We start from the raw sequence: 27112 nt of genomic DNA on the forward strand, positions 1-27112 counted from the left end.
CTCCTCTGTTAGCTCCTCCTAAAGCCAGCATCTTGTGTCTTTACCCTGCCTGTATGTAAGAACAGATTTGATTAGTGGAGTTTTCCATTGAATTAAGGATGTTTTCATTAAAGATGTTCCTCCTGTTTTATACAACAGCCTGTTTTGTTTAAACATTCACTGTAGTCATCGTTGATCTTGGCATGAAGACCTGAGACCTGCTTGTGTCCGTAGCTCTGATCAGCGCTAGTTTCTATAGCAGAGACAGAACAAAAACATGATAAACGCCCAGTTTGCACACATAATTCAACAGTGTCAAACCAGTCAGTGTAATATCTCTTTAGGCAGTTCTGTTTAATGTAATTTTGTGTCTTAGAAAGAAATTTTTTTTAGACATGCCAAGATAAATGGACAATTAATACAAAATGTTATCAGCACAGGCTGTTTGAAAATTTCTGTCATTTCATTTACAGCGTTTATTGCAGTCTGTTTTATATTTATTAAAGAAAGAATGTAAACTTTAACGTTTCACTTTATCAGGGCCAATGCAGTGAATTGCTTTCCTCTGCACATACCTCTGTCTGTACTTTCAAACAGTCAGATTTTGGTGAGTTGTGGACAACAGGAGCAGGACAAAACCCCTTTTTGTCCAACAGCCAGTATGTCTTCTGCAACCCTTTACCCTGTTTATCAGACAGACCACGTTCTGGTCACAACATGTCTAAAACAAAGGGGTTCATACAATAAAAATGGATAATAACTATATTTTTAATAGAAAATCAAATTACCTTCATTTCAATTTCACCTCTTTCCTCCAGCTCAAATGATCCTTCCTGGACAAGAATATCAGCCGTGGACTGGGATATGTGAATCTTCAGGGCTGCATGTCACACACAAGCTTTCATAACCTTTTTATGTATATGTGTGGGTTTATTGAACAAGGACAGCAAAAAGACAATGCTACATGGAAGGGCAATGCAATTGTTTTGTACCGAGGTTTTCTAGCCAGAGGCTAATTTCACATCAAATAACAGCATTCTTAACTACCCCCCCCCCCCCCCCCCCCCCACACACACACACACACACACACACATACACACACGTAAAAACATTGTTTCTGATTTTCCATCCCATAACTGTTAAACAATTTGACTTAAATCTAGTTTTTTTTTTGGTATGATTTGGATTTGTGTGTTTATCTGGACCAGAGTGGTATCTGACACTCCTACAGTCAAAAGCTGTGCTTTAGACTTCCAACCTCATGTCTTTAGTGCGCTCTAGTGGAACACTCTGATATCGACTGACCAGGAAGTACTTTTCTGCCCTGATAGTCTAACTTCCTCTTCTGCAGAAGCCCTTTACTTGTAATTACAATCCTCCAAAGCGTGTTACCAGAGATTAGAGTGGAAAAAAAGACTGATCCCTGTACGTATTAGTTCACTTGTCCTTCATTAGAGGGAAACATAAAACCATAATACTAAGCATTTACTCACGTAAGCTGTTACTTTCCATGCGAGAGGCTGTGTTGACTGTGTCACCAAAGAGGCAGTAGCGGGGCATGGTGGTTCCCACCACTCCAGCAACCACTGGACCTACAAGAAACATAGCAGGACTATTTAAGAAAAAGGGCGCTCCCCCAGCCCTCATGGATCTGTGAGGGACAGTGGTAATCACATAGAAACACATGGATCGGCCACCACAGAGTCCAGACCTGAGCTTAGAACCTTTGGAATGTGTTGGAGAAGGCTTGAACAGTGGTCTATACACTGGTGAAAAATTAGAGCAACTAAGTGGCTAACTCAATGATTTGTTGTTGCTTTGGTACAATCCCTTACCTGAGTGGATGCCGATGCGAATTGCGAGGCTCTCCTTCGGCATGTGAGGGATTTTGAATAATTTAATAGCACCAAGGAAATGTAGAGCCATGATAGATATCTCTAAAGCATGCTGGTTTCCATTGCTGATAGGCAGGCCACTTGCCACCATGTAGGCATCACCAATAGTTTCCACCTTATGGAAACACAGATGGCAGTTTTTTTAATAGGTGTGGGAAGATTTGATCTAAAAATACTTTGCAGCACAGTTTATTCAGGAGAGATTTTAGGCGTTTGCAGACTTATTTGGTCGAAAGTTCAATGTTAGCAGGAAATCAGGAGCTTTTGTGTTGCTCTGATTGTTTTGATGTCTTCGGTCATTCTCCCGTATCCACTCTTACTTTGTAGACGTCGTACATCTTTATGATGTCGTCAAACAGGCTGTAGAGGTCATTGAGGAATGTAACCACCTCCATTGCAGAGCTGACGGAGCACATGGAGGTGAAGCCCACAATGTCTGAGAAGAAGATCGTCACCATTTCATAACTTTGTGGCTCTACTGACTTTCCCGACATCAGCTGATCTGCGATGTACCTTAAGTGAAGGAAACAACATAGGCATGTTATGGTTGAGTTAATAATTTTAAAGTGCTGTGTACGTGTCCTGAGCTTGTGTTACTTTGGTAACATGCTGGAGAGCAGCTTGTCTGCTCGGGCTTTCTCCACCGTGAGCTGATTGGTCCTTTCGTCCACAACTTCTTCAAGGTGATTTGCATACTTCTCCAACTTGTCCACCATATTATCCAGGATATTCACATGGCTATGACATATTAGGTTGTGATGACATGATTTAGTTCATTTGTTCACAAGCAGGAAATCTCAAAACACATTTTAATAAAACCCAGTTATGAATTTGCCACTTGCCGAAGAGTTAGTCAAATACTTGAAATTTCAACTTTAAAACAACATTTTGAATATATTTGTCTAAGTAACTAAAGCCATGATCTCAAGGGGCTATGAGACTGTGTAGTCACGAGAGTTTCCAACATGTCTCGAAGCATTTGGGAGGGTTCTCAATTTCCTTGCATGAATTGGAGAATTTCTTGATGCTGGAACGTTTATGTTTGTGTCTGGAATCCTTTGCTTCTTGGTTCTTGGGATTCTAAAATCTCAACAAACATGACAGCATGTGACCAGTTGTGAAGAAACTGAGACATAATTAACTAATTTCTGACATAAAGGAGCAATTGGAACAATAAAATGTTTGAAAATTGAAATATACCATTGTAGATGGTAAAAAAAACAAACAAAAAAAAACAAGATAAATCTGAACTGTTTTCTTAACATTTTCGTTGCAAATTAAATAGCAATACAAGAATATAATAAAAGAATTTGCACCATCCACGTGCAGTACAAAGACTCTCCACAAGAGGACTCCACCTCCTGCTCGCCGTATGGTTAGTTCTCGTTTTCTTAATGAGAGTACAGCTAGCAATTTTTCTGCTGCTTTTGATCAACCCTGTTCTTCTGATAATGACCCAGCTTCCTTACCTTCTCAGTTTAACGAGCACTGCCTCTCCATTCTGGACAATATCTGTCCTGTCAGAACCAGATCAGTTCCTGCAGTGAACCCTACTCCCTGGTTTAATGACAGCCTTCGCAGCCTAAAGCACCAATGCAGAAAAATTGAGCGCTTGTGGAAGAAAACCCGTCTCCACGTCCATCTGCTGCACCTAAAGGATCTTCTGACATCCTTTAACTCTGTAGTCAGAGACACTAGGGTTTCCTATTTTTCCAACCTGGTGTCCCAGAGCAAAGGGAACCCCAAGGTGCTGTTTAACACCATCAGCAGCATCGTCTCTCCTGCCTCTCCTACAGCCTCCATCCACTCTGTTACAGACTGAGAACTTTCTGTCTTTCTTTGTGGACAATGTCAATAAGGTTAGATCTAGCATCTCTCCTTCAGCTTATCGCTGCCTCTCCTGACTCCAACCAGGCCCATCATCCTAGATAGCTTGGCTCCTGTTTCTTTGCCAGAGTTAACCAAACTAGTTAACTCTATGAAGACCTCTGCATGCCCCCTCGACATCTTACCCTCATCTTTGTTTAAAAGTGCTTTTCTGTCCATCGGTCCCAGCGTGCTCTCCATTATTAATGCTTCTCTGGTTTCTGGCCAGGTCCCTGCTTACTTTAAGAATGCTGTAATCCACCCGCTTCTTAAAAAATCGAGTCTTGACCTCTCTCTCCATAGCAGCTTCAGACCCATCTCTAAACTTCCGTCCATCTCCAAGATCTTGGAAAAGGTTGTGGCTAAACAACTCACAGCTGCTCTTGATGAACATAACATCTATGATAGCTTCCAGTCAGGTTTTCGTAGAGCTCATTCTACTGAAACAGCTCTTCTTAGGGTTTCTGATGACCTTCTGACTCACAGTGATGCAGGGGACTATTCTGTTCTGGTCCTGCTGGACCTGACTGCAGCCTTTGACACTGTTGACCATCACCTGCTACTGGAGAGGCTGAGAGACTGGGTAGGCCTATCAGGAACTGCTCTGGAGTGGTTCTCCTCTTATCTTTCTGAGCGCTCCTTTTCTGTGGCCATCTCCAAGTTTAGGTCCTCCACCACCTCCCTAACCCATGGTGCCCCACAAGGTTCTGTGCAGGGGCCTCTGCTCTTCCTCCTCTCTCTGCTTCCTCTTCAGCACATCCTGAGCTCCTTCAAAGGAATCTCCTACCATTTTTATGCAGATGACATCCAACTGTACAGCTCCTTTAAGCCCCATGAGATGTCTAAGCTGCAGCTTTTATGCACCTGCTTAGACTCTATCAAAACCAGGATGGCTGCGAGCTTTCTTCAGCTGAATGAAGATAAGACTGAGATCCTCATCTGTGCCCCAGACAAGCTGGTTCCCAAAGTCAGAGACTTTCTTGGTCAGCTTGCTTCTCACACCAAACCTTCCGTCAGGAATCTTGGCTTGACCTTTGACCCAGCTCTCACCCTGGATTCTCATGTCAGTTCTCTTGTTCACTCTTCCTTCTTCCATCTCAGGAACATTGCTAAGCTGAGTCCCATTCTGTCCCGCTCTGAACTTGAGACAGTTATCCACACCTTCATCTCCTCATGCTTAGACTACTGCAACTCTCTTTTCACGTGTCTGAGCAGAACCTCCCTGAACCGTCTACAGGTGGTTCAGAATGCCTGTGCTCGGCTTCTGACCAAGTCCTCCAAACACACCCACATCACCCCGCTTCTCCTCCAGCTTCATTGGCTGCCAGTCAACTTCTGGGTTCATTTCAAGATCCTGGTTCTGGTCTTTAGGGCCTTACATGGACAAGCACCATCATACATTGGTGATCTTCTTAGTCCCTACACCTCCAGCAGGTCCCTGAGGTCCAGTGATCAAAGCCTACTGGTTGTCTAGTGCACCAGGCTAAAGACCAAAGGTGACAGAACATTTGCTGCTGTGGCCCCCAGACTCTGGAACTCTCTCTCCTTGAGCCTAAGATCAGTGGACTCAGTGGACTCCTTTAAAAAGCAGCTAAAAACTCACTTGTTCAAAGTGAGTTTTGTATGACCTTCTCCACCACTCTCTCTTTATTCTGCTCTCCCCACCTATTCCACCTTCCTCGGGATCCACTGATTTCCCTCTTTCCGACTCACTCTCTCTCTCTCTTTCTTATTTTTTTATCACAATTGTCTATCTTTTGCTCATTTTAAATATATTTTTAACAATTTTCTAAATTCTTTTTTATATTTTAACATTTTTTGTTTTTTTGAAGCGCCTCGTGATTTTTATCTTGAGAGGCGCTATAGAAATGATATTTTCTTCTTCTTCATCTTCCACTCAATTGGATGAAGCGCAGAGTGCCTATATTTCTTAGAAATCTTTCAGAATGATTGTAACGACATTTGCAACTAGTTTGCAATCATGTCATATGCTCTCACGCGACCTAGTCGGAGATAAAATGCATGAATGTGCTTAATGTCAAAAAGTATTTTGGTGTTCATATGATTCATTGATAGCACTAAATATTTTTAAAGTAGACATTAAAACTGAGATGGTCATTATTTAACTAATGTTTTGGATGATGGTATTTGTAGGAAGAAGAGCTCCCACCAACAGACCTCTCTGGACTGATGTCCTTCAGTCGCCTTCGTATAGAACCAAAGGGTGGTCGGTGGTCTGGGTTTTCACTCCAGCAGGCTTTCAGCAGAGCATTGACCTTCTCGTCACAGAGATGGTCAGACAGCATCGGCCGCAGAGGTTCCCCTTGGAAAGGTGTCCTCAGCTGCATTATAATCTCTTGGGGAAATGGGCAAACATTAGCGAATTAGTATTTTTTTAAATCAATTTATCATCCTGTCTTCTCTATCACATTCTTTCATTCAATTAAACAGTTGAGTATGGGCTCTTGAGATCCAAGGCTCCAAGAAAAAGTTCCTTTAAGGTCTTTGATATTGATACAAATGTTGAAGTTGATTGAATGTTTAATCAATCATCAGGTAGTTTGTTAGTAAGGATGTTTGATACCAGCATTTTTTACTGTTATCTGATGTAATTTTACTCAAGAAAAATGCTGCTCATGTAACGTCCAAAGGGGTCAATTTTCACCTATATATTGACCAACATAATAACCTTTTGTCTACAGAAATAAACCCCCTTTCTGTTTGGCTTTCCAAACCCAGAAGGTTCTGTTTAGCGCATGTTGACATTCCATGAAGACAAAACATCCAGACAAACATTCTCTTCCAAGGTCCTACACTCTCTGCATGAAAGCCAGATGCCAGCATTCTTCACTCTGAATAAGGGAAGACTCCATGACTTTTACATGTCATAAACTTACAATAATCATATGGGATGAATGAACAAGATGTTTAAATGAAATGTTTAGATAATCTGTGCTTAATCCAATGATGGCTTTAAAATGAATATTGTTCTTACAATGATCCATTTATATCATAAATCACTATGTGCTTGATTTAACAAGTTAATCATTGTTTACACTCATATACATTACATTAAGATACTCATTAAGGTTAAAATGCACCTCACATAAGGTTTTGATCATCCTCATTCACAGTGTTAAAAACATATTTGTATCTGAAGGAAGGCGTGGCTTTCTGAGGGATGTTGGTGAACACTCAGAAACGAGTCAAATTCTGATTGGCCAAACTTGGCCAGAAATCATAACAAAGTAGTTTAATAAAACAAGAATTACTTCCTGATTAATTCAGTTTCCAGCTGACCCCGATTTGGCCAAATCAGGAAAGATGCATCTTTTGAAACAAACTCTTTTGACCTTAAGTCAAAACCTTTCTGCGACATTGCAAGTGATAACAGCCTTCACAGCTCTTTTCAGAGCTACTTCAACTCAGACATCCACCTCAGAACTCTAACCTGCAGACCCCGGGTTGGATCTCATGGCCGGGGAAGCTGAACTCAGAGGAGGCTACTTATCTCTGAGTATTGTGTTTTCGACGTCCGGTGACCTTACCACTCCGACCGCAAAGCTCCGGACCGCCGGGAGCAACTCATACCAGGGTATCGTAAGCCTGCACACTGGTGTCTGAGGTTTTTATCAATAACTAACTCTCTAGTTTATAGCAAACAACAAATTATTTTACACCCAGATTTCACAATTTCTCTCAGATACAAACAACTGTTGCCAAAACATCTAGCTTCCATCACAACACCTCACATCCATCACATCACATTTCATTATTCATATCTTGTCATGTATCGTTAGTTTAGGAAAAATAATTAAATTCATTTTATAAATGATATACTGACTCTGTCTGAATGCAAAGTGTGTTTATAGTCCCTGAATAAGCAAAGAACACTAGAATCTTCTGATTAAACATTCAAAGCTCAATCAGATTGATATTTCATATTTACATGGAATCATCACATCTTATTGGTCATCATTAATATGTATTAATTGCTACACTCATTATAAAACAATCTGTGAAGGGCTATCTGTGATGGTGGATAAATTTCCCCAACCACATGGTACGTAACATTTGTGTATTTAAATGGATAAAGACAGATACAGATCATTTCCAATATTACATTTTAATGCAAATATCGACCCAAAAATAATGGTAGGTTGATAATATCGGATAATCCCTAATAATTACTAACTTCCCTTAATATGTTGTGTTTTTAGTTGTTCAGAAGGCTAATGCAGCTCCATTACTAACTCTGATAGAATTAGGCCTAAAGGACTTACCTTTAGGGTCTAGGTTGATGTCTTGATATGGGCCAGCTTTAGAGTTATACATGAGTTCCCACATGATGATGGCAAAGCTGTAGATGTCCCCTTTAGGTGTACCATTAGATGGAAGCTCAACCTGTCTCAGTAGTTCTGGGGCCGTCCAGTACAAATCTAAAAACGATAGGTAAAACTCCAGAATTGAAAATGAAAACTGAAGTGTCGTGTATAAAAGTTCTGGTAACCCAAGGTTCCACCGTCTCTGAAAAACTCTGCTTGGGGTTAGTGTGTGAATGTTTTTGAAGACATGTATGGCATTGTTGTGTTATCTGTTTGCGATTGCCGTCATAGACATAACTGAGAATTACAAGTGTGATTGTGTTACTAACTTAATACGTATAAACCTGATTTTATGGTTGCTTGTCTGATCTCCCAGTTCTTAATCTGTTAGGTAAAGCAGGTTCCATCCTTGTTCATGATTGCATGGTGCTTGATCTCATTTACCTTCATAATCAGGGTTTTCCATTAGACTGAGGTTTGTTTTTTCCTGGTATTTAAACTCCCAAAGTCCAAAACCAGAGAGCTTGATTTGGAGCCGGCTGTCCACCAAACATGTGCTCGGCTTCAGGTTTCCATGAAATTTAAGAGCGCTGTTGTGAATAAAGTCCATTCCCTGAGTCACACAAACAAACAAACAAACCAATAAATAACTTAACACATTTCAATAACAAAAAAGTAGCACTACTTTAAATAAGGCATATTCAGGAAACTTAACATCAAAGGTAAAAATACCCCTGGAATTGTCATTGCTTGTCTGCCGCTCAAAAGCCTTCTCAGTGGCCTAGTGGTAGGGTGCCCACCCTGTGACTGGAAGATCAGGGTTCAAAAGTGGTCGGGTCATACCAGACTTTAAAAATGGGACCCAATGCCTCCCTGCTTGACACTCAGCCTTGAGGGGTTGGATTGGGGGGGGGGGGTTAATGCCATATGAATACATTTTTATCAAAGTGATTTAGGTGTGACGAGTATAAATCAAGTGTGATTGGCAAAAGAAATTATGAAAGACTAATCTGTAGTGATTTAATCTGATTGGAGGCAGGCGGTGCTGGTATAAAGTTCTTATGGGTCAAAATGAATCACAACTTCTCTGTCGCTGAAGAGAGAAACCTCTGCCGAAACACAGGCAAGGTGTAGCCACACACACACACACACACACACACACACACACAGTCTCATGACTGGTGTGGGGTAACCGTGAATCGTTAAAAACAGGAGAGGAATGTAACGTTGATCATAACTAAGCAAAGATCTAAATAATTTGGTTTGAATAAAGATGTTCTGCTAGCGTTTTAAAAGTGTTGATTCAGAATCATATGACCATGTTTGCTTGGGCAAAGGTTTTGGAGATGGCTACAGGAAATGGCTGCAAGGCTGCCTAACGGTGACTTGATGGAAAAGGAGAAGTGAAATTAGTGTGTAAGAGAAAATGAATGAGTCGTTAATACTTTATGTGTGTGAAGTTACAAATGTATTGATATTGAAAATGTTATGAAGTAACCCTGAGTGTTTATACATATTGTACCAAGATCCTACGAGTGTATTAATCTGTAACTGTGATTTGGTTGTTGATGTTGAAGTGAGGATTAAGACAGGAAGTGTGTGGTTTTACTCTGGGACCGATGGCTGAGCATGAAACAGGACTCTGTTGCCATGGAGAGCGGCTGCAGGGCTGGACAAGAGTCAGCTGATGGAAATAGCTGACTTCACAAGAAAAGCAGTCTCATCTACAGTTTCAGAGTACAACAACTGGGTCAGACAGAAATCTGGGTGCTATTCCTGCCTGTGAGAACACCAGTCAACAAGTGACGAAGACTGCTACAACCAAGGGCTTTGGGGTGCGGTCATCACACCCAAACACCGGATTGCTGAGCAGGCGTCCCACGGGAAAGTTCCATCACCATCGGGGGATGATTGAATTAGAAAACCCCAGAGTCTGGCCCGGCAGTGCTTGAATCGCAGAGACATCCCCTGGTTCACTCTGGGGGAACTTGGGCGGAGCAGAAGAGTGAGCTCTTTCCTCGATCACCCAAATTAACAGAGAATCAAATCTCAATCAGAGCAAAGCCACGGCCATCAGGGAGCTAGGGTGAGTCAGATCCTAAGAGAATTTACCTGTAACAACATTTTCTTTTTGCTTGATGATGATCATCCATGATTACCAAGCTTGCCCATGCTAAATAAAATTACAAAATTAACCAAAAGAGAAGTTATGAACAATCAGTTTGTGACTGATTATTTTTCATAATTAAAACACATTAAGGCTACAAGTGTACTACATCATAAGATTCTTTTATAGGTTGCTTTAACCAAACACCATCCTAGGAGCTATTTCTTTTACAAGTTCCTAGAAACTCCCAGATGGTAACATGTGCACGGATCGGAGGGATCTGCCAGAACGGGTGTGGCCGAGAGGTTCGGACTTCCTCAATCGGCTACTGAGAAGCACCGAATCCAGGAGGAGGAAGGCTGAGGCATCTGAGTAAGGCAGCTATTTTTGGGTGAGTCCCTCCCAACACACCAGCCTAATAATTTTCACCAGTAATCTGTAGTGGGCTCTGTTTCCCCTCAGGCCGGCTGGAAGTTCGGACCCTTGAGACGGGGGGCTGGTAGGAACCATGCTCCCATGTTCCATGACAGGGGTCAAACCACCAAATAGTTCCTGAGCACAGCCACAGCTGCAGCTCAACGCTCCCCTTCATGAGGATGGGTCAAATGTGGAGATGCAATTTCACCAGTGTGTGATGACTAATGGGACTTTACTTTTAATGTTACACTCACGTTGACAATGTCGTATGCAAATGACAACTTAAACATCCACTCGAGATCTACATCTGAAGCCCTCAGGACATCCTGTAAAAAGACAGAACAACTTGTGAACAGTTTGGTTGCGCATCAGCATTAGCTGTAAAAACAGAGTTTTCTTCTCACCTTCAGACTGCCTTTCTTGCAGTACTGGATGACCATGCAGATGTTTGGTGGTTCAACGCAAACCCCAAAGAACTGAACCAAGTTCTCATGTTTCATCTCTTTCATCTTTCTTAAAAAGTTGAAGATAATTAGGCAGAATATCTATGTCTTTGAGTGGACAATGAAAACAAATCAGCATTTAAATGCCATAATAATTAATGCAGGTATTTGAAAGAGTTAAAAAGGTTCAGTATTATTTTTAATTAATGTCTGTGAACCATAAAAAACACATTTAAATTTAACATCACATTTTCAAAAATCAATATTTTTTTATTATGGTCTGTGGGTAACACTTTACAATAAGGGTCCCTTTATTGACATCACTTAGTGCATTATTAAGCATTAATTAACAAAGGATCCCTTAATTAATATTCCTGATATTATTAACTACTAAGTGTCCTTAAAGGGAGTCTAGGCAGTGCTGGCTTGCTTTTAGCACCCCCTAGTGTTTGTTTGTAGAACCGAAACCAAAATCCATCTAGTTGCTGTGCGTTCGTCTTTTCAACACCTTAATCTAACAGTTTAAATGTCTCCCCAGTCTTCCTTAGGGTCTACAGGAGTTAGTCATCACTGAATTTAACACATTAGCTGTGTTCATGATCTAAAACGTGCAGGAAACATGCTGAAACCAGATTGCAGCACCAGGTATGTCAGCTCCATTTTTTCTAAGTCCAAAAAAGTCTGGACCGACAACTGTGCAAAGTTGCAGAGTATCTCTTTAAGGTTAGGACAAAGGGTCTGGGGGGTGTCTGCTTAGTAATGCACTACTTAATATTGATATTAAGCAGTTGTTAATACTTTATTTAATAATTTATTAATGCTTAATAATGCACTAAGTAATGTTAATAAAGGGACCCTTATTGTAAAATATTACTGGAATTTGAATACAGGCAACCAAGAGGAGCTTTACCATATTGAACTCTGCGATGATTGAAGGTTTCTGGAAGTTACAGCTTGCAGGGTTCTTGACATACTTGATGGCCACATGATTTCCCTGGATTTACGTAAAAAATACTCATCAGCCAGAAATTATGTCTCAGGATGAGTGTACATTGCTCAAAAAATACCTTTTTACAGTAGATACAACTAATCTTGTCATGTTCTGTGTCCTGTGGACACCAGCCCCTTCCAGGTTTCCCTCCCATGTTCCCTCAGGGGTGCCCAATCACGGCCCTGGAGGACCGGAATCCAGGATTGGTTTTTCTACTCCAACACACTTGATTCAGTGGTTGAATCGCCTGTGCAGCAGCTCACCAGGCTCTGCAGAAGCCTGTTAATTAGCTGCTGATTGAAATTAGGCGTGTTGAAAGAGAGTAAAAACCAAAGCATGCAGGTTACCGGCCCTCCAGGACCAGGATTGGGCATCCCTGCTCTAGTCACATCATATTTAGTTGTCCCATCTCGTTTATTGCCAGTCTCCCCAGTATTAGATTCCTTCTTCTTTTGATTTTTGTCTCTTTGGATACTCAAGTTAGAGATCTGGTGTTTCTTGTTTTTTCTTGTGTCTCTAGTTTAGTATGTTCTATATGTTTATATTAAGTTAGTTTCTCCCTTTAGATATTGTGTTCCTTTGCCTTCAATTAGCAAGTGACCAACAGGTTTCTGCAGTGCTTGATGAGCTGCTGCACAGGTGATACAACCACTGAATCAGGTGTGCTGGGCTAGAGAAACCACTGAAACGTGCTGGATACCAGCCCTCAAGACCCAGAATTGAATAGCCCTGCTCTAGTGTCTCCAGCCATGTAGTTTTACTCTTCAGGTTTTAGTTATTCTTAGTTCTACTCAGCTTTTTAAGTTTCTCCTTCTAGTTTCATCTTCAGCTCTCTGTATGTTTTATGCATAGTTGGTCTCCTCCTCTGGTTTATTGCATTTCCTCCCCACTCTGTTTATTGGTTACACCTGCTCCATTTTCCCTGATTGCTCCCCTCTAAAATCCTGTCAAGTCTTTCTGTGGTTGTTGGACCATTGTCTCCTGTCAGCGTTACTGTCTCTTGTGCTCCCTAGTCTCCTTCTAGTAAGTTTGCTGTCTGTTGCTATTTTCCGGACTATAAGCCGCAACTTTCCCCAAGCTTTGAACCATGCGGCTTATAATGAGGTGCAGCTTTACTGAAGATTTTCCTTTGCCTGCCAGGGGCCGCTTTAGCAGAAAGTGAAAAAGGTGGAAGTCAAAACTGGAAATCGAAGAAAGCGCTCATTTTAATTTAGCACATGCAAGCAGCCGGCACGACAAATAATTTTTTTCAAATCCATACCCCCTCATCATGGAAACTACATGTATGAGTTCATATGATGCCGCATTTAAGTTGAAGGCCATCGATCTGGCAGTAAAGGAGGGAAACAGTGCTGCCGCACATAAGATTGAATAAATCCATGGTTCAGCGCTGGAGACGGCAGCGGGAAGAACTCATTCAAGCCAGCTTCACCCGGGGATGATGACAGCAACACGGACAGCGACACTGACATTAACACAGAAAAGGTATGTGACGAAGCTCTTCTGAGGCTGTTCAACTCCGACACTGAAGAAGAGGACTTTAATGGCTTTAGTGCCCAAGAGGAAGATGAGAGTGAATGACTTCTTCTGGTAGGCAAGTGTGTTTTATTAACTAACCAGGCATGTTTTGTGTGCAGTTTTTATTTTCTAATCATCCAGGGCTTATTAATGCTGTGTCAGCGCTGTTCTTTTCTTCTAAACATGCATGCAAATTACCGGTAATAACGTGTCAGTTCTGTTTTTATTTTATAACCATCCAGAAATATGAATACTATCAGTGCTCACCTGTGTTTAAAATTTGTTTTGTTGAATTAAAACAACAACAAAAAACCTTTGTGTAGCGTCTTTCTGTCTAATTAACTTATGTTATGGCCACACATGCACTGTGTGCCGGAGACCTGCATGTGGCTGCTGCGCTGCTGCTTGTATTTGAGTGCGGCGTGTGTGTGTAGAAAACCTTTTTTATTTTGTTGGTGTGGCTTATATTGAGGTGTGCATTATAGTCCAAAATTACAGCACCCAACTCTTCCTAAATAAAGCAATATTACCTTTGAACCAACAATCTGTGTCGTTCTGGGTTTCCTTAATTTTTGGTCCAAACCTCTACCTAACGTGACAAATCTAGGACCAAATTAAGAGCTGCAGCCTACATTTTAGACTGTGGAACCTCAGACCTTCTCTTTTGACAGATGCGGCTTCTTTTACCTCTTTTTCAAAACACCAATCCAAAATATAAACATTCTTGTCCTTGAAGGAGTGTCCCTTATTCTTGAGTTGTAGGTTGACAGAAATTTGGATCTTCTGTGTTATAATATGTGATTTTATAATGGTTGTTGGGGTCTCCCCATATCCTAACACATCACACTTCAGATTGATTTTTGGATTGAAGTTCCCCAGGGTGCTGTGTTTGGAGAAAAATCTTCTACATTTTCAGACACTCCAGCAATTTATGGAATGAAATCCTTTTTATGTATTTTGCCTTTGTGTTTTAGTATGACCATGGGAAACTTTCCAGACTTCTATGCTGATTTTTTAATAACAGTCGAGTTTTGGAATCTGCAGGATTGCAGTGCTTTCCTGATGAGTCTCTTGGGGCTGTTGTTGTGTGCAAGCACAGTCCGTTGTTTGCCTCTACGTAGATGTTAAAATATGTTAAGCATGTTTTGACCTATAGAATGTGTGAATTTGTATTTACCACTTTGTATTTAACACTAGTATAGGCTCAAAAAATTAAATCAGCTGTTCTGGCAGTAGAATAGAAACAGAAGTACCGGTACTCCTTCCTCCCACTATACAGACTTTACTTGCAAGAACCTAGACATTTTTACAATAAGCTCAGAATAAAACCTACCTGATATAGACCTATGGTAGTATAGATGTTTTCTTTGCCTGTCTTGTCCCTCAGGTCATAGCTGTTGCTAGAAAAATGGCTCTGACAGCTACTGGCACTACGACTTCCTGTGGAGCCAAGAGATGAACAATGGTTTCCCTAGAGGACAAAATAAATAAATAAATAAATAAATAAATACACATCATTCAACCACATCTACAATAAAATCCTGCCCTTTGAACTTTTCTGCCCTTTCTTGAGCACTTACTGAGGGCTCCCTGATGATGGTGATTTCGCTGTAGTTGATTATCCACCAGTTGGAGTCATCCAGCCTCATCTGGAGCCGAAACTTCTGCAGCATTAGAACGCCAATCCACAACACTGCCACCACACCAATCATGGGAAAGGTCACTAGCACAGCCAGCAAGGCGACTTCTGTGTTTTTTGAAAATGGTAATTAATAAGAGTTTTACTTAAAATTGGAGTTTCAGGCTTAACATGTTTTACAGAGCTTTATTGCTTGTCATTTTGCTTTTCATGGTTGCTTTACCACTAGACAGCCATTCACAGAGTTCGCCACTAAAACCACATTCGGGTATGTCAGAGGGTGGCTTTCCTTTGGGCCATACCACAGAAGCATACATTGACGTTGGTCTGAAATGTAAAACTTTTATCAGCATATGCACCAAAGTGTAAAAGAAATGCTTCTTTTTTATTGTTATACTACAATCAGAATGGATTTGTGAGTCATTTTCTAGCAAATTCCTTTATTAATGTTTCTTTCTTACCTGATGATTTTGGTTTGGCTTTCAAAGTGGAGGATAGGCACAAACTTGATGCCATTTCCAACAAATTGCAGGTCATAAATTGAATAGTCCACATTTCTCTCCCCATCTGTGTCAAAGTGAACTAATCCAGAAGCACCTGCAAGAGACATGACTGCAAGTCAGTCTGACAAATTAACTTTGTTTTAGTACAAAGAATGAACATGACTGCTATCTCTGTTAGCTTGCTTGGGTTCAGGTCAGGCCAAGACCGTCCTCCAACCAGCAATTTCTACAAGTTTCCCCAGTGGGATCCTGATGTGTTCCTGAGCTAGCCAAGACAAATAATCTTCCTAATATGACCTGGGTCAGCCCTGAGGTCTTCCCTGGAAGGGCATGCATGAAGCACATCTCCTGGGAAGTGTCCACTGGGCATCCCAATGTTTGAGCCTTTCAGTTCAGACATGGTTAGGATTAACAGAGACATAAATCAGAAATCATTGGGCAGATTGTGTCATTCTGATCAATTTATCAATGGTACTGCAACAAAATATGGACAACTGCATGGACAGTTTGACATCAACATTAATATTTAGGATAATTTTAAACCTTTTAATTTCCCTCAAGTACATACAGTATAACTTAACAGCATACTGTTTTGTGCAATTGGGATTTAGAACAAATAAAAATGGAACTGGAGGTAGAAATCTGCAACTAAAACCATTTAGCAACACTGTCCCTCCAGATTTAGTTTAATTTAAAGTCTTTCACTGAAGACTTTTGCAAAATGTTCAGCAAACTCTTGGATTTGAGGAGTTGCCCTTAAATAAAGCTGACTCCTTCATGGGGTGTAACAGTACTTGCATTTGTATTTGGATTTTAGGTGCTGGACAGACACATACCAAGTTTCCACGTGGATGTCAATCAATCAATCAATCAAAGCTTTATTTACAAAGCGCCTTCCGCAACCCTGTCAGGAAGCCCAAGGCGCTGAACATGGTACAGTAGAAGTAAAAATATAGTGAATAAATCGAAAATAAAAGCAATTCAGAAATAAAAGCAATTCAAATTACAAAATACTAATTTAAAAAAAGGTGAAACATTCTAGTACAGGACAGATGGGTAAAACAAGGGATGGAGTGAACCAATGAAAACTGTGAAAGAAATTCAACGTAAAAGAGGGCCGAATCAAACATGTTCAGGAAACGCCAAGCGGAGAAGGTGTGTTTTTAGGCGACTCTTAAAGGCTGGCAGAGATGGGGACAGCCTAACTGAGGGTGGCAACTGGATCCTGAGAGACGGTGCTAGGACTGAGAAAGCCCGGTCCCCGCGAGTACGACACCTAGAACGAGGGACAGCGAGCAGGCCTTGTTCAGAGGAGCGCAGAGCGTGTGATGGGGAATGCTTGTTCGGGAGTGTGGCTAGATAGGGGGGAGCACCACCCTGGAAGAAATTGTAAACAAAGACGAGGATTTTGAATTGTGCACGATAGCAAACCGGAAGCCAGTGCAGGGAGGCCAGAACTGGACTGATGTGGTCCCGTTTCCTGGTCCCAGTCAGGAACCTTGCTGCGCTGTTCTGCACAACCTGTAGGCGACGCAGTGATGACTGACACAACCCTGAATAAAGAGAGTTGCAGTAATCAAGCCTAGAAATAACAAAGGCATGCAGTACCCGCTCCAGGTGGGCTCTCGACAGCATAGGCTTGATATTTGCAAGGCGTCTCAGGTGAAAGAAACTGGACCGGATCACCGAGTTGATGTGAGCCTCAAATTTAAGTCCAGCATCAATTTTCACTCCCAAACTGGTAACAACTGGTTTTGAGTAGGGAGAAAGAGGGCCAAGATCAACATAACAACCCACATTCCTGCAGTTGGGGTGAAAAACAATGAGCTCTGTCTTTCCCACATTCAATCAATCAATCAAATTAAAGCTTTATTTATAAAACGCCTTCCGCAACCCTGTCAGGAAGCCCAAGGCGCTGAACATGGTACAGTAGAAGTACAAATATAGTGAATAAATCAAAAATAAAAGCAATTCAGAAATAAAAGCAATTCAAATTACAAAATACAAATTACAAAAAAGGTGAAACATTCTAGTACAGGACAGATGGATAAAACAAGGGATAGAGTGAACCAATGAAAACTGTGAAAGAAATTCAACCTAAAAGAGGGCTGAATCAAACATGTTCAGGAAACGCCAAGCGGAGAAGGTGTGTTTTTAGGCAGCTCTTAAAGATAGATGCAGATAGTTGGCCATTAGCCAAGACTTCACCTCGTTAATACAGGACACAAAGGACTGGATGGAGTGGCCTTTCTCCTGACACAATGGAGAGTAAATCTGGCAATCGTCAGCATAGAGATGGAATGATAGGCCATGTTTACGAAAGATTGACCCCAAAGGTAGCAGATAAATGGCAAACAAAAGAGGACCAAGGATAGATCCCTGCAGGACCCTCCAGTGGAGCCCCTCCCAAGAAGAAAAAACATCACCCAGTTTAACGCAGAATGTCCTGTTGTGGAGATACGATCTAAACCAATCTAGAGCAGACCGTCTGATCCCAACCCATCGTTCCAAGCGATCGAGTAGAATCGCGTGGTCGACTGTGTCAAAGATGCCGTCAGATCTAACAACAGAAGCACCACAGATGTACCCTGATCTAGTGATAGATAGATATCATTTAAGACCCTCAGTAGAGCTAACTCTGTGCTATGGCCAGACCTGAACTCTGATTGGAAAACCTCAAACAGATCAGAGTCAGCTAAATTTGAGACCAGCTGCTGATAAATGACTTTCTCAAGCAGTTTTGATGTAAAAGGCAGGGTAGAGATAGGCCTGTAATTTGTGATCACAGTGACATCTGCACCAGGTTTCTTCAGGGTCGGCCGAATAACTGCTGCTTTCAAAGCAGCTGGGACCACACCTGTGCTGAGGCTCCCATTGATAATCTGACCAAGTGATGGGCCAAGGCACAGAAAGGCAGCCTTCCAGAGGCGAGGCGGCAGAACGTCAAGTGGAGAGCCAGATGGCTTCTGCCTTGCAACAAGCTTACTCAGCTCAGAATATGAAACAGTATTGAGGGAGCTCAGGGTGGGTGGTGATGGAGGAAGTGGAACAGTGTCAATAAAGTTAGCGGAAATAGCTGCTCGAATGCCTGATACTTTATCAACAAAGAATCTGTGAAAATCTTCAGAGTTTCCAGCAGCTGTAGGAGACATGGAGCTAGGCTCCTGATACACCAGAACAGAGTTTAGTGTTTTGTAGAGAATCCTGGGATTCTTGGAGTTTGTTTTGATGATGTCTGCAAAATAGGCCGTTCTGGCAGCCCTCACAGCATCCTGATAAGCAACCAGAGATGCTCTGAACAACTCACGCGAGACCTGTAGGCCATCCTTTTTCCACTTTCTCTCAGAGGATCTACACGCCTGCCTACAAGCCCGTGCGACATCAGAGAGCCAAGGCTCCCTCCTAGGCTGAGACTTGCAAAGTTTGAGAGGGGCAACCACGTCCAGGACCTGATTACAAAGTACATCAAAGTGTTGTGAATAGTGATCAACGTTAGATGGATCTGGGTTAAAGGTCTCTAACCTTACAGACATACAGTCCACAAACTTTGAAATAGTTTCTGCATCCAGGGCTCTGAACCTAGTAGCGGGAGCTTCACACACAGGGACAGGACATGGCAACGTAACATCACAGAGTATAGGAGAGTGGTCAGAAAACACAGGAGGCAAAGTCACAAGGTTCATGACAGGGAGACCAAAAGAGAGAACCAGGTCCAGGGTGTGACCCCTGGCATGAGTTGGGGATGATACCCATTGAGTTAGATTGAATGAATCTCGCATATTAAAAAAATCTTTAGCAAGCACATTGTCAGGACAGCAGATATGGATGTTAAAATCACCAAAAAATAGGACATAGTCATATTTTAGGATGCAGTCTGCCACAAGATCACAGAAATCATTAAGGAAGTTAGAGTCAGTCTTTGGAGGGCGATAAATCAGCACAACGAGCAGGCGGGGGGAGATGCACAGTTCAAATAAGCATAGTTCGAAGGAAGAAAATGACATGGTGGGTGTAAGCTGTTTACAAGGAAAGCTGGATTTAAAAACAACAACCAGCCCTCCACCTCTGCCCCGTGATCTGGGGATATTAAAACAGGAGCAGCCAGGTGGTACCAGCAGCCCGCTACATCAACGGGAGGACGAAGCCTCAGCAGCACAGCTCGATCATAAGTAAGCAGAGGATCCACACCATTCAAAAAAAGCATCAGAGACAACAAAAATGCATAAAAGCCAATAAAACGCCAATAAAAGCCAGTAAAAAGCAAGGTACCACTGCGTAAAGAGGACGAGCAGCTCGCAGCGTGCACCCGCGCAAGCGCCATCTTAACTCTCCGATGTGTAACTGTGTTGCATTTTATCCAGCAACATAAGCGGCTGTGTCCAAAATCAGCATCCACTGAAGGGTCTGGTTGATGAAGACTTGTGTAGGTACCAGACACCAGGTGTTACTTTGACAGGGATGACCAGAAATATGTAACGTGATGAAGGAGCTATTCCAAGGTTATCAAGGTTATTTAACCTCTTTCCACAGTTGCCTCTGACACAGTGGTAGAGTGCATGAGACAGCCTCAAGGTCATGCATTTGTTTCTAAACTGTTTACTTTCCAGCAAGAAAAGAAAGAAGATTAATAGACTCTTTTCTTTTATTAAATCAAAGAACTCTATTTTTAAATAAAGCTAATCAAAACTGCTGTTAGTCAATAATAAAATGTGACCGATCTGTGAAATCACAATGTTGTGATTAATATGTTTTAATAAGTAAATGACTTAATCTAGTCACTAGACACACGTAATGAAAACAATCGCATGACACATTGCTGTTGCTGATCCAATCAGAACCTTTCTAGTCTGAAGCGTGGTATAGTCTCTGTGGTGTTTATAAATCTGCCAGCTTTGATTCGACCAGAATTCAAAACATCCAGATTAATAAAACTAGATCCAACGCCATCTTAGTTCAGTTCTCAAGATCTCACCGAGTTCAGCGCATGCTAAGCGGAGTAATCGGACCGGCCATCCGTTCTTCCCTTTTAAAGCTGAGAACCAAGCTGAGAACCATCAAGCTGGAAAAATCTGTTGTTTTTACCAACCAAGCAATGGTTCCTTTCAGAATAAAAGCTGAACTCGCTGACCCAAGGAGGGTCCCCTTTTGACGCTGTGAACCACCTGTCGCTTTTACCTGGAGACAATCCAAGGACTAGTTTGTCGTGCTGTGACGCTGTACCACTGGCTCCAGTACCGAGAGGAGGGTCAGTGGACCTGACATTCTGGATCCGTGAAGGAGGTCTCCCTGAGGGTATGTGTGGATGCGACAAATGGCGTCTCATGTGTTTATGACTACTCCGGTCAAACTCTGATCAGTTAGACACAAAACATCATCCCACTCAGACTTGCCTCTCCGGATACGAGAGTTCTGAATAACACTCATTCACACACACCATCCATCTCACACCTCATTCAAACAGAACATCCATCATTAGAGTTAGTATTGTTTAAATTGTTTGAAATTATTTAGTAATAAATCATCTTAAACGTTTGAAGGACTCTCTTCTCTTGTCTCTCAGTTAATACAAAGTGTTATCTAATCCCTTCATTAAAAAGTTCCAATCTTCTGATTAAATAACCCAGTGGTCCGTAAGATTGACCCCATACGCGATAAGGGATCTTAACATCTCACGGTCCTTAATTAAATGTAAATTACTATCATTACAAATAAATGGCTGTGAAATTGTTCAAGCCTTCATATTTTACTCCTTGTCCTTTTCTTGGTGTATGTCATATCGCCTAGCAACTTTAACAAAGCTACACACGGTTTAAAATTAAACTGAGGCAGACCTCCAGACGAGTCATTGTGTACTTGGGCAAGACACTTCATACTTACCTTACCCACTGGTGGTAGTCAGAAGGACCAGTGGTGACTTGTGTACATTTCACCAATGAAAAGCTCTTTTTTCCCACTGTGATCCCTCACTGTAATAGCCTAGAAATCTAGACAGACTCTAGCAGAAGCAAAAGGAATTTGCTCTTCAGGTTGGTCTAGCCATGCTTCATAGGAGCCTCAGCAGGCGCTTGCCAATCACAGCGCTCTATCAGTTTGGTGGCCAATCACAGCGCTCTGTTAGTTTGATTTTTTTGGTGAGTGGGATGCTGCTGCGACGAAGCGGTCACTTGCTCCCCTCATTGGAATGCACCCATTAACTCATTCACTGCCAGCCATTTTCTGATCAGTAAAGTCCTTCGCTGCCAGCGTTTTTCAGCGTTTTTACTGTTTTTTTAAGAGTCACAGAACGTTGCGCACTATGATGATGTCAACGCCAAAGCTAACAAAACAAAGAGTAGCCCCACCTCTTACATCAGGAAGAATCCGCGTGTTTCAAGTGTTATCTGTTCTTTCATAATCCTTTGTCGAATTGTGATCGGCAGAAGCGGCCCAAAACGATCTTCTTATATGTGGATTTTCTGCTTCGTGATCACGTGACGTGTGACGTACATGGATGAAGATTGGCTTTAGGTCTGGGTTGTTTGTTCTTACAGTGCGGGGGCTCGTTCAGATGCCCACACAGTAATAAAATGCAAATGACGACTCTAGTCGCATTGGCATTTAATGAGTTAATTGAGAATCACTACCTTAAGTCAATTGAACTGCGACGTCAAAACCAAGTTTAGTGCCAAACCGAATGTTCTAGACCAGGGGTGTCAAATATGCGGCCCGCGGGCCATATCCGGCCCACAAGCGGATTAACTCCGGCCCGCGGGATGGTTGTGTAAACTTTATTTTCATACTTTACAATGTAGAGTGAAAATAAACTTATCATTGTGAGTAAGTTTTCTCTGTAATGAGTATAAACAAAACAAAGCTGCGTTCAAGGCTCACACAAGAACTTGAATCACATCCTGAAGTTGGCCGCCACTCAGGATGTGACTTCTGATATTGATGGGCTGGCGAAAGCTAAAAGATGTAAAGTAAAATGAGTCAAATATACTTTAAGTGCTGCATGAAACTGATCTAGCCATGTGATCTGTAAGCTCTTTGAATCACTAAGGAATGTTTTTTAAATTTTTTTTTTTTTTCAAATTTTCAAGTACACTTCAGGTGTTGTACTTGTACTACACTGTCCTCAGGCTCCAGCCTTGTTTTATATTGATTGTATTAAAACAAAGAAAACAATCTGAAGTTTTTTTTTTTATTTACCGGTCCGGCCCACTTGGGACTAGATTTCCCTCAATGTAGCCCCTGAGCTAAAATGAGTTTGACACCCCTGTTCTAGACGAACCATTCCACCCCTACTCGTGTACAATGTACACGTGTAACACTTCAATCGTGAAAAGCTGTGTTCAGTGTTGTGACAGCTGTGAACTGGCTGGAGTTACCATCAAATCGAATTTTGTCTGTGGTCTTCAGCTTTTGTAGAATGTGTCGACCGTCGTATGGATCATCTCCATCTTTCAGAACGTCCTTTAGTGCCATTGCATACAAAAGCACAGCGTCATGCAGGAAGGCAGAGTAGGGGCTAACCTGACATTTATTAAGGAAGAACAAATAAATAAAAGTGATTAAACTTTAGAATTTGATCGAGTTTTTATCAAAAGTATGTTTCTTTACTTGCCTCACTTTCCGATGTCAGGTTAGTCCAGAATGGATGTCCTTTTAGCCTTTGAAAAACTTGCTTGAAGAAGTCATAATACTCATAGGATCCTTCGTAGGATTTTTGGCCAATAATAAAAACCATGTCAAAAGCTCGAGTGGCAGCCTGCTTTATTCTGCTGCTCATGGTTTCTTTCCACAAGTTATCCTGTTTAGCATTAAAAGAAATCAGCAAATGGTAAATTGTAATTGGCCTGCACTTGTGTAGCACTTTTCTACATCAAAGGACTCCCATGCATTTTACACTACAACTACTCATTCACACATTCACAGAACCATTCGCAAGCTGAGAGAAGCAAGGCTGCCACACAATTGGCACCACTGGTTCCCTCCAACCAGCAGGCAAGGAGGGCGACATGTCTTGCTCAAGGACACAACAACTGAGATGGACTGGTTAAAGCCAGTAACCCACCTGTTACAGAAGAAAACCAGAACTCAGTATTGCCCAACAATAAATCAATAAAGTGAGATGTCTGATATTATCAGCTGATATTGGCTTTCAAATGTTGTATAAGAAATTATCGAGAGCGGGTTCTCAGAAGGTTGCAAGTTCGATCTTGGCTCCGACCACTGTTGTGTCCTTGGGCAAGACACTGAACCCGCTTTGCCTGCTGGTGGTGGTCGGAGGGATCGGTGGCACCTGTGTAAGGCAGGTCTTACCTCTGTCAGTGCACCCCAGGGCAGCTTTAGCTACATCGTAACTCATCCCCACCAGCGTATAAATGTGTGTGTGAATGGGTGTATGACTGTGTTGTGAAGCGCCTTGGGGGGTTGTACAACCCTATGAAGGTGCTATACAAATACAGGCCATTTACCATAACAATTACCTTAAAACATTTATGTTACAGTGATAATGTAAGATCATAAGACTTAATGATTGAATGTTTGGTTGTTTTATAACCAGAACCCCATGTCCCATTTCAGTGTGAACATGGTAAGATTCTCATTCTCTGTTTTGTTTTTCTGAATCATCAATCGTTCTTTTTCTCATAACCTCATAATGCTTGTAAATGAGGTCAACAATCTCATCATTTGAATCCCCACATATCTATTGATTTATTTTACTCCTGCTGCATTCGCTGACCTCAAAATGCTGCACCAGGAAGAAGACGTAGTCGCCATTCATCAGACCCTGACGTTCAGCCTCCAGCAGCAGAGCCATAGAGTCCTCTCTGTTGCTCAACACCACAATAACTGGAAGGAAAAGGTCACAAAATGTTATACTGAACTGTTTTAACTCGAGTAGGATAAAAAATGTGAAAATATTTTATCGTTTCTCCACAAACAGCTGAGAGAAACCTGTCTGTTACCTCTGGCGACAGTTGAGATGTACTTTACATTTTGGTACATGAGCTCAGGATTGCTGGTGTCAAACTTCACCTCAGCAGCCAGTTTGAACTTAGTTCTCAGTGGATTCTCCACTGTCTTCCACAAAGCATCAACTTTGTCCCAGGTGTTTGTCTCTAATCCCCCTCCAATCATGGCCACGTGACTCCACCCAAAGAACTCCAACGTTTTCACCAGGACCTCGGAGCTTCTTTTGAAAGGAGGCATGATTTTGATGTAGGAGTCATACATCTCCTCATCTTCCAGTTTGGAGGACTGACCCACAAAGCCGAACATGGGGATGTGCCACGTTGATGCAATCAGACCTGTGACCTGGGAAGTATTAAGAATAAAGTCAAGTTTTTCTTTAATGTGTAGTTTGTCACACTCATTTTAGTTTGTTTGATTAACTGCTAGATGTTTCCAGATGTTTTCCAAAAGCTATCATTTTTCTATATGGGATCATTCATTAAATATTTTAGATCTTTTTTTTTTACATTTAGATTAATCGCACTTGGACTTTTTCATTTAGTAAAAACATGGTAACCAATGAAAACTGTTTGATATAATTGTTTTCCAGCTTGTTTAAAGTTAATTTTAGACATTTCTCATTGAGAAATGATGTATTAGTCGCTGGTGCTGCTTAGATGGAATTAAATAGAGAGGTACATGTCCCATTTACTTTTTAACAACTGATTAATATTTTGTTATTAAAAACTTTTATTTATTTCGTCTTCCATCAAAGTGAAAATAGCACAGTTGGAAACAATGTGGCTTAAAATATGTGCCTTTAAACTGTAAAATGTACAATTGCGCTTACTGTGATATGCTTTGTTGTTTAACTTTAACTAGTATTCGCATTTCAGTGAGAAAGATATTTTTAGAAACATGCAATGCTGTTTATGTTAACGGTGACACCTACAACAAAATAAGGACACACCTGCACATTGACCTAAATGCAGTTTGTTTTCATCAGCTGTAATCCAACAGAAACACATGGGGAAACCGTAATAAAATATAAATAAACTGCCTGGAAAACATCAAATAAAAGCAGATGTTGTTGGTTGAGCTGCCTCCTTTTACCAGAGTAACTTTCATCACAAACACAAGCACAATCGTAGCTTGCAGGAGACACTGAGACTTCTTACTGACACCAAATAGAACACAACTATAGCAGGGTTCCTACCTCAGCTTCTTCTGGACATGCTGGACCAAAGAGAGCCGTCACGTTCTCTCTCCACACCTGGTGGATGAATCCTCCCAGGGACTCTTTAGGATTACAGTCTGTATCCTTGTAAACAAAATCCAGACTGTAGTTTCCCAGGAAGGAGGGGTTGTTGTTCACCTTCTCCACGGCTATTTGGATGGCCGAGCCCAGCCGACGAGCACTGAAGGGAAAGGACACGTTCCAGGGAGCCTGGAAGGCAATGAGCAGCCTGTGAGTTTGAGAACCTTTGCTGCTGCTGCTGCTGTTGTCCACAACAGCAGCAGCAGTTAGAACAAATGTCAGAACAAGTAACAATATGAGGCTCATGCTAGAATAATTTAACACCATTTTCATTCTGTTAGTTTCAGGATGTACCAGGCTTAAATACCCAACTGCCTTGGTGATGCCGGACTGTTGGTCAGGGAGGAGAAAATGTAAATATGTTGAGGAGAGTGGGAGGTACACAGCTGAGTTCATTATTTTTGTTGTTTGTTGTAATAAAAATAAGAAAAACATCTTCAAGATGATCCAAACTCATCCAGTGTTTGTATTTACACCTCTGGATAACTTTTCAAAGAGAAGATTTTCAGGGGATAATGCTGCATGCAGAGTCATTTATATTTAGTTGAGTTTTTAAAGCCTTAATCCAGAGATTAAACCATTTAAAGTGTAAAATATCAAAATTATATTCATTATAACCAACTAATTTTTCTAAACTCAACTCTTCATTGGCATAACGTTAATGATCTTCCTGAGACTGTGGTTCTTCCACCGTTACACTTTATAGTGTTCAATTTAAACCTGCTTTTGTTGTTTAGGAAGACTGAATTTATAATGCAAACATTACATTTTTACTATTTTTTTTTACATTGAGAAAATTAGAAATATTAAATATTAAAAAACAAAGTATGTTTCTTTGATGTCTGTTTGGTCATTCTAATCTTAAATATCTGGAGGAAATAAACATTTTACAGTATAAAATGCTTGGGTGTCTGTGACTTATAATATTATGTTTTATCATGCAATTATATAACAATATAACAATAAAAATACAAAAAATAAAATTGGTCCTTACCCTCCTTAGACCCTCCACCAGAGGGCAGTGAATGTGTATAGCACTGAATCTGGCAGGTTTTTGAGCTGCCCATTCTGTTTTAGGGGCAGAAAGGATCTCATGCAAATGTGCAACAATCATCTTAGGTGTGTTCTTGCTGTGTCTTTCTAAATCCATGCTTTCGTTCTTTTTTAAACACAG

At 41.3% G+C, this 27112-nt stretch overlaps 1 protein-coding gene across 1 annotated transcript; it reads right to left on the reverse strand.

Annotated features, from left to right (window-relative positions):
• Positions 1–6: 6 nt before the first annotated feature.
• On the reverse strand, positions 7–26184 carry gucy2g (guanylate cyclase 2g). Its single transcript, XM_054749351.2, has 22 exons — positions 25837–26184; positions 24635–24983; positions 24409–24518; positions 23287–23472; positions 23051–23195; positions 15642–15777; positions 15404–15507; positions 15122–15288; positions 14875–15012; positions 11943–12026; positions 10994–11098; positions 10844–10915; positions 8510–8678; positions 8024–8179; positions 5919–6096; positions 2472–2612; positions 2195–2387; positions 1815–1989; positions 1473–1571; positions 768–859; positions 555–662; positions 7–232 (listed from the first exon to the last, which is right to left on the reverse strand). The coding sequence occupies exons 1-22, from the start codon at positions 26182–26184 to the stop codon at positions 149–151; spliced, it is 3339 nt and encodes a 1112-aa protein (XP_054605326.2). The 3' UTR covers positions 7–148.
• Between the last annotated feature and the right edge of the window lie 928 nt (positions 26185–27112).

The sequence above is a fragment of the Nothobranchius furzeri genome, chromosome 16 (assembly GCF_043380555.1).
Source record: "Nothobranchius furzeri strain GRZ-AD chromosome 16, NfurGRZ-RIMD1, whole genome shotgun sequence".
In the NCBI taxonomy this organism is placed as follows: domain Eukaryota; kingdom Metazoa; phylum Chordata; class Actinopteri; order Cyprinodontiformes; family Nothobranchiidae; genus Nothobranchius; species Nothobranchius furzeri.

Excerpts from the sequence above, each read along its gene's own strand:
- gucy2g (XM_054749351.2), bottom strand. The coding sequence starts at position 26,184 with ATGAGCCTCATATTGTTACTTGTTCTGACATTTGTTCTAACTGCTGCT. Across the intron at positions 2,613-5,918 it reads AAGGACATCAGTCCAGAGAG|CCATGTGAATATCCTGGATA; the intron begins GTCTGTTGGTGG and ends AATATGTCATAG. Across the intron at positions 1,572-1,814 it reads TCGCATCGGCATCCACTCAG|GTCCAGTGGTTGCTGGAGTG; the intron begins GTAAGGGATTGT and ends TGTTTCTTGTAG.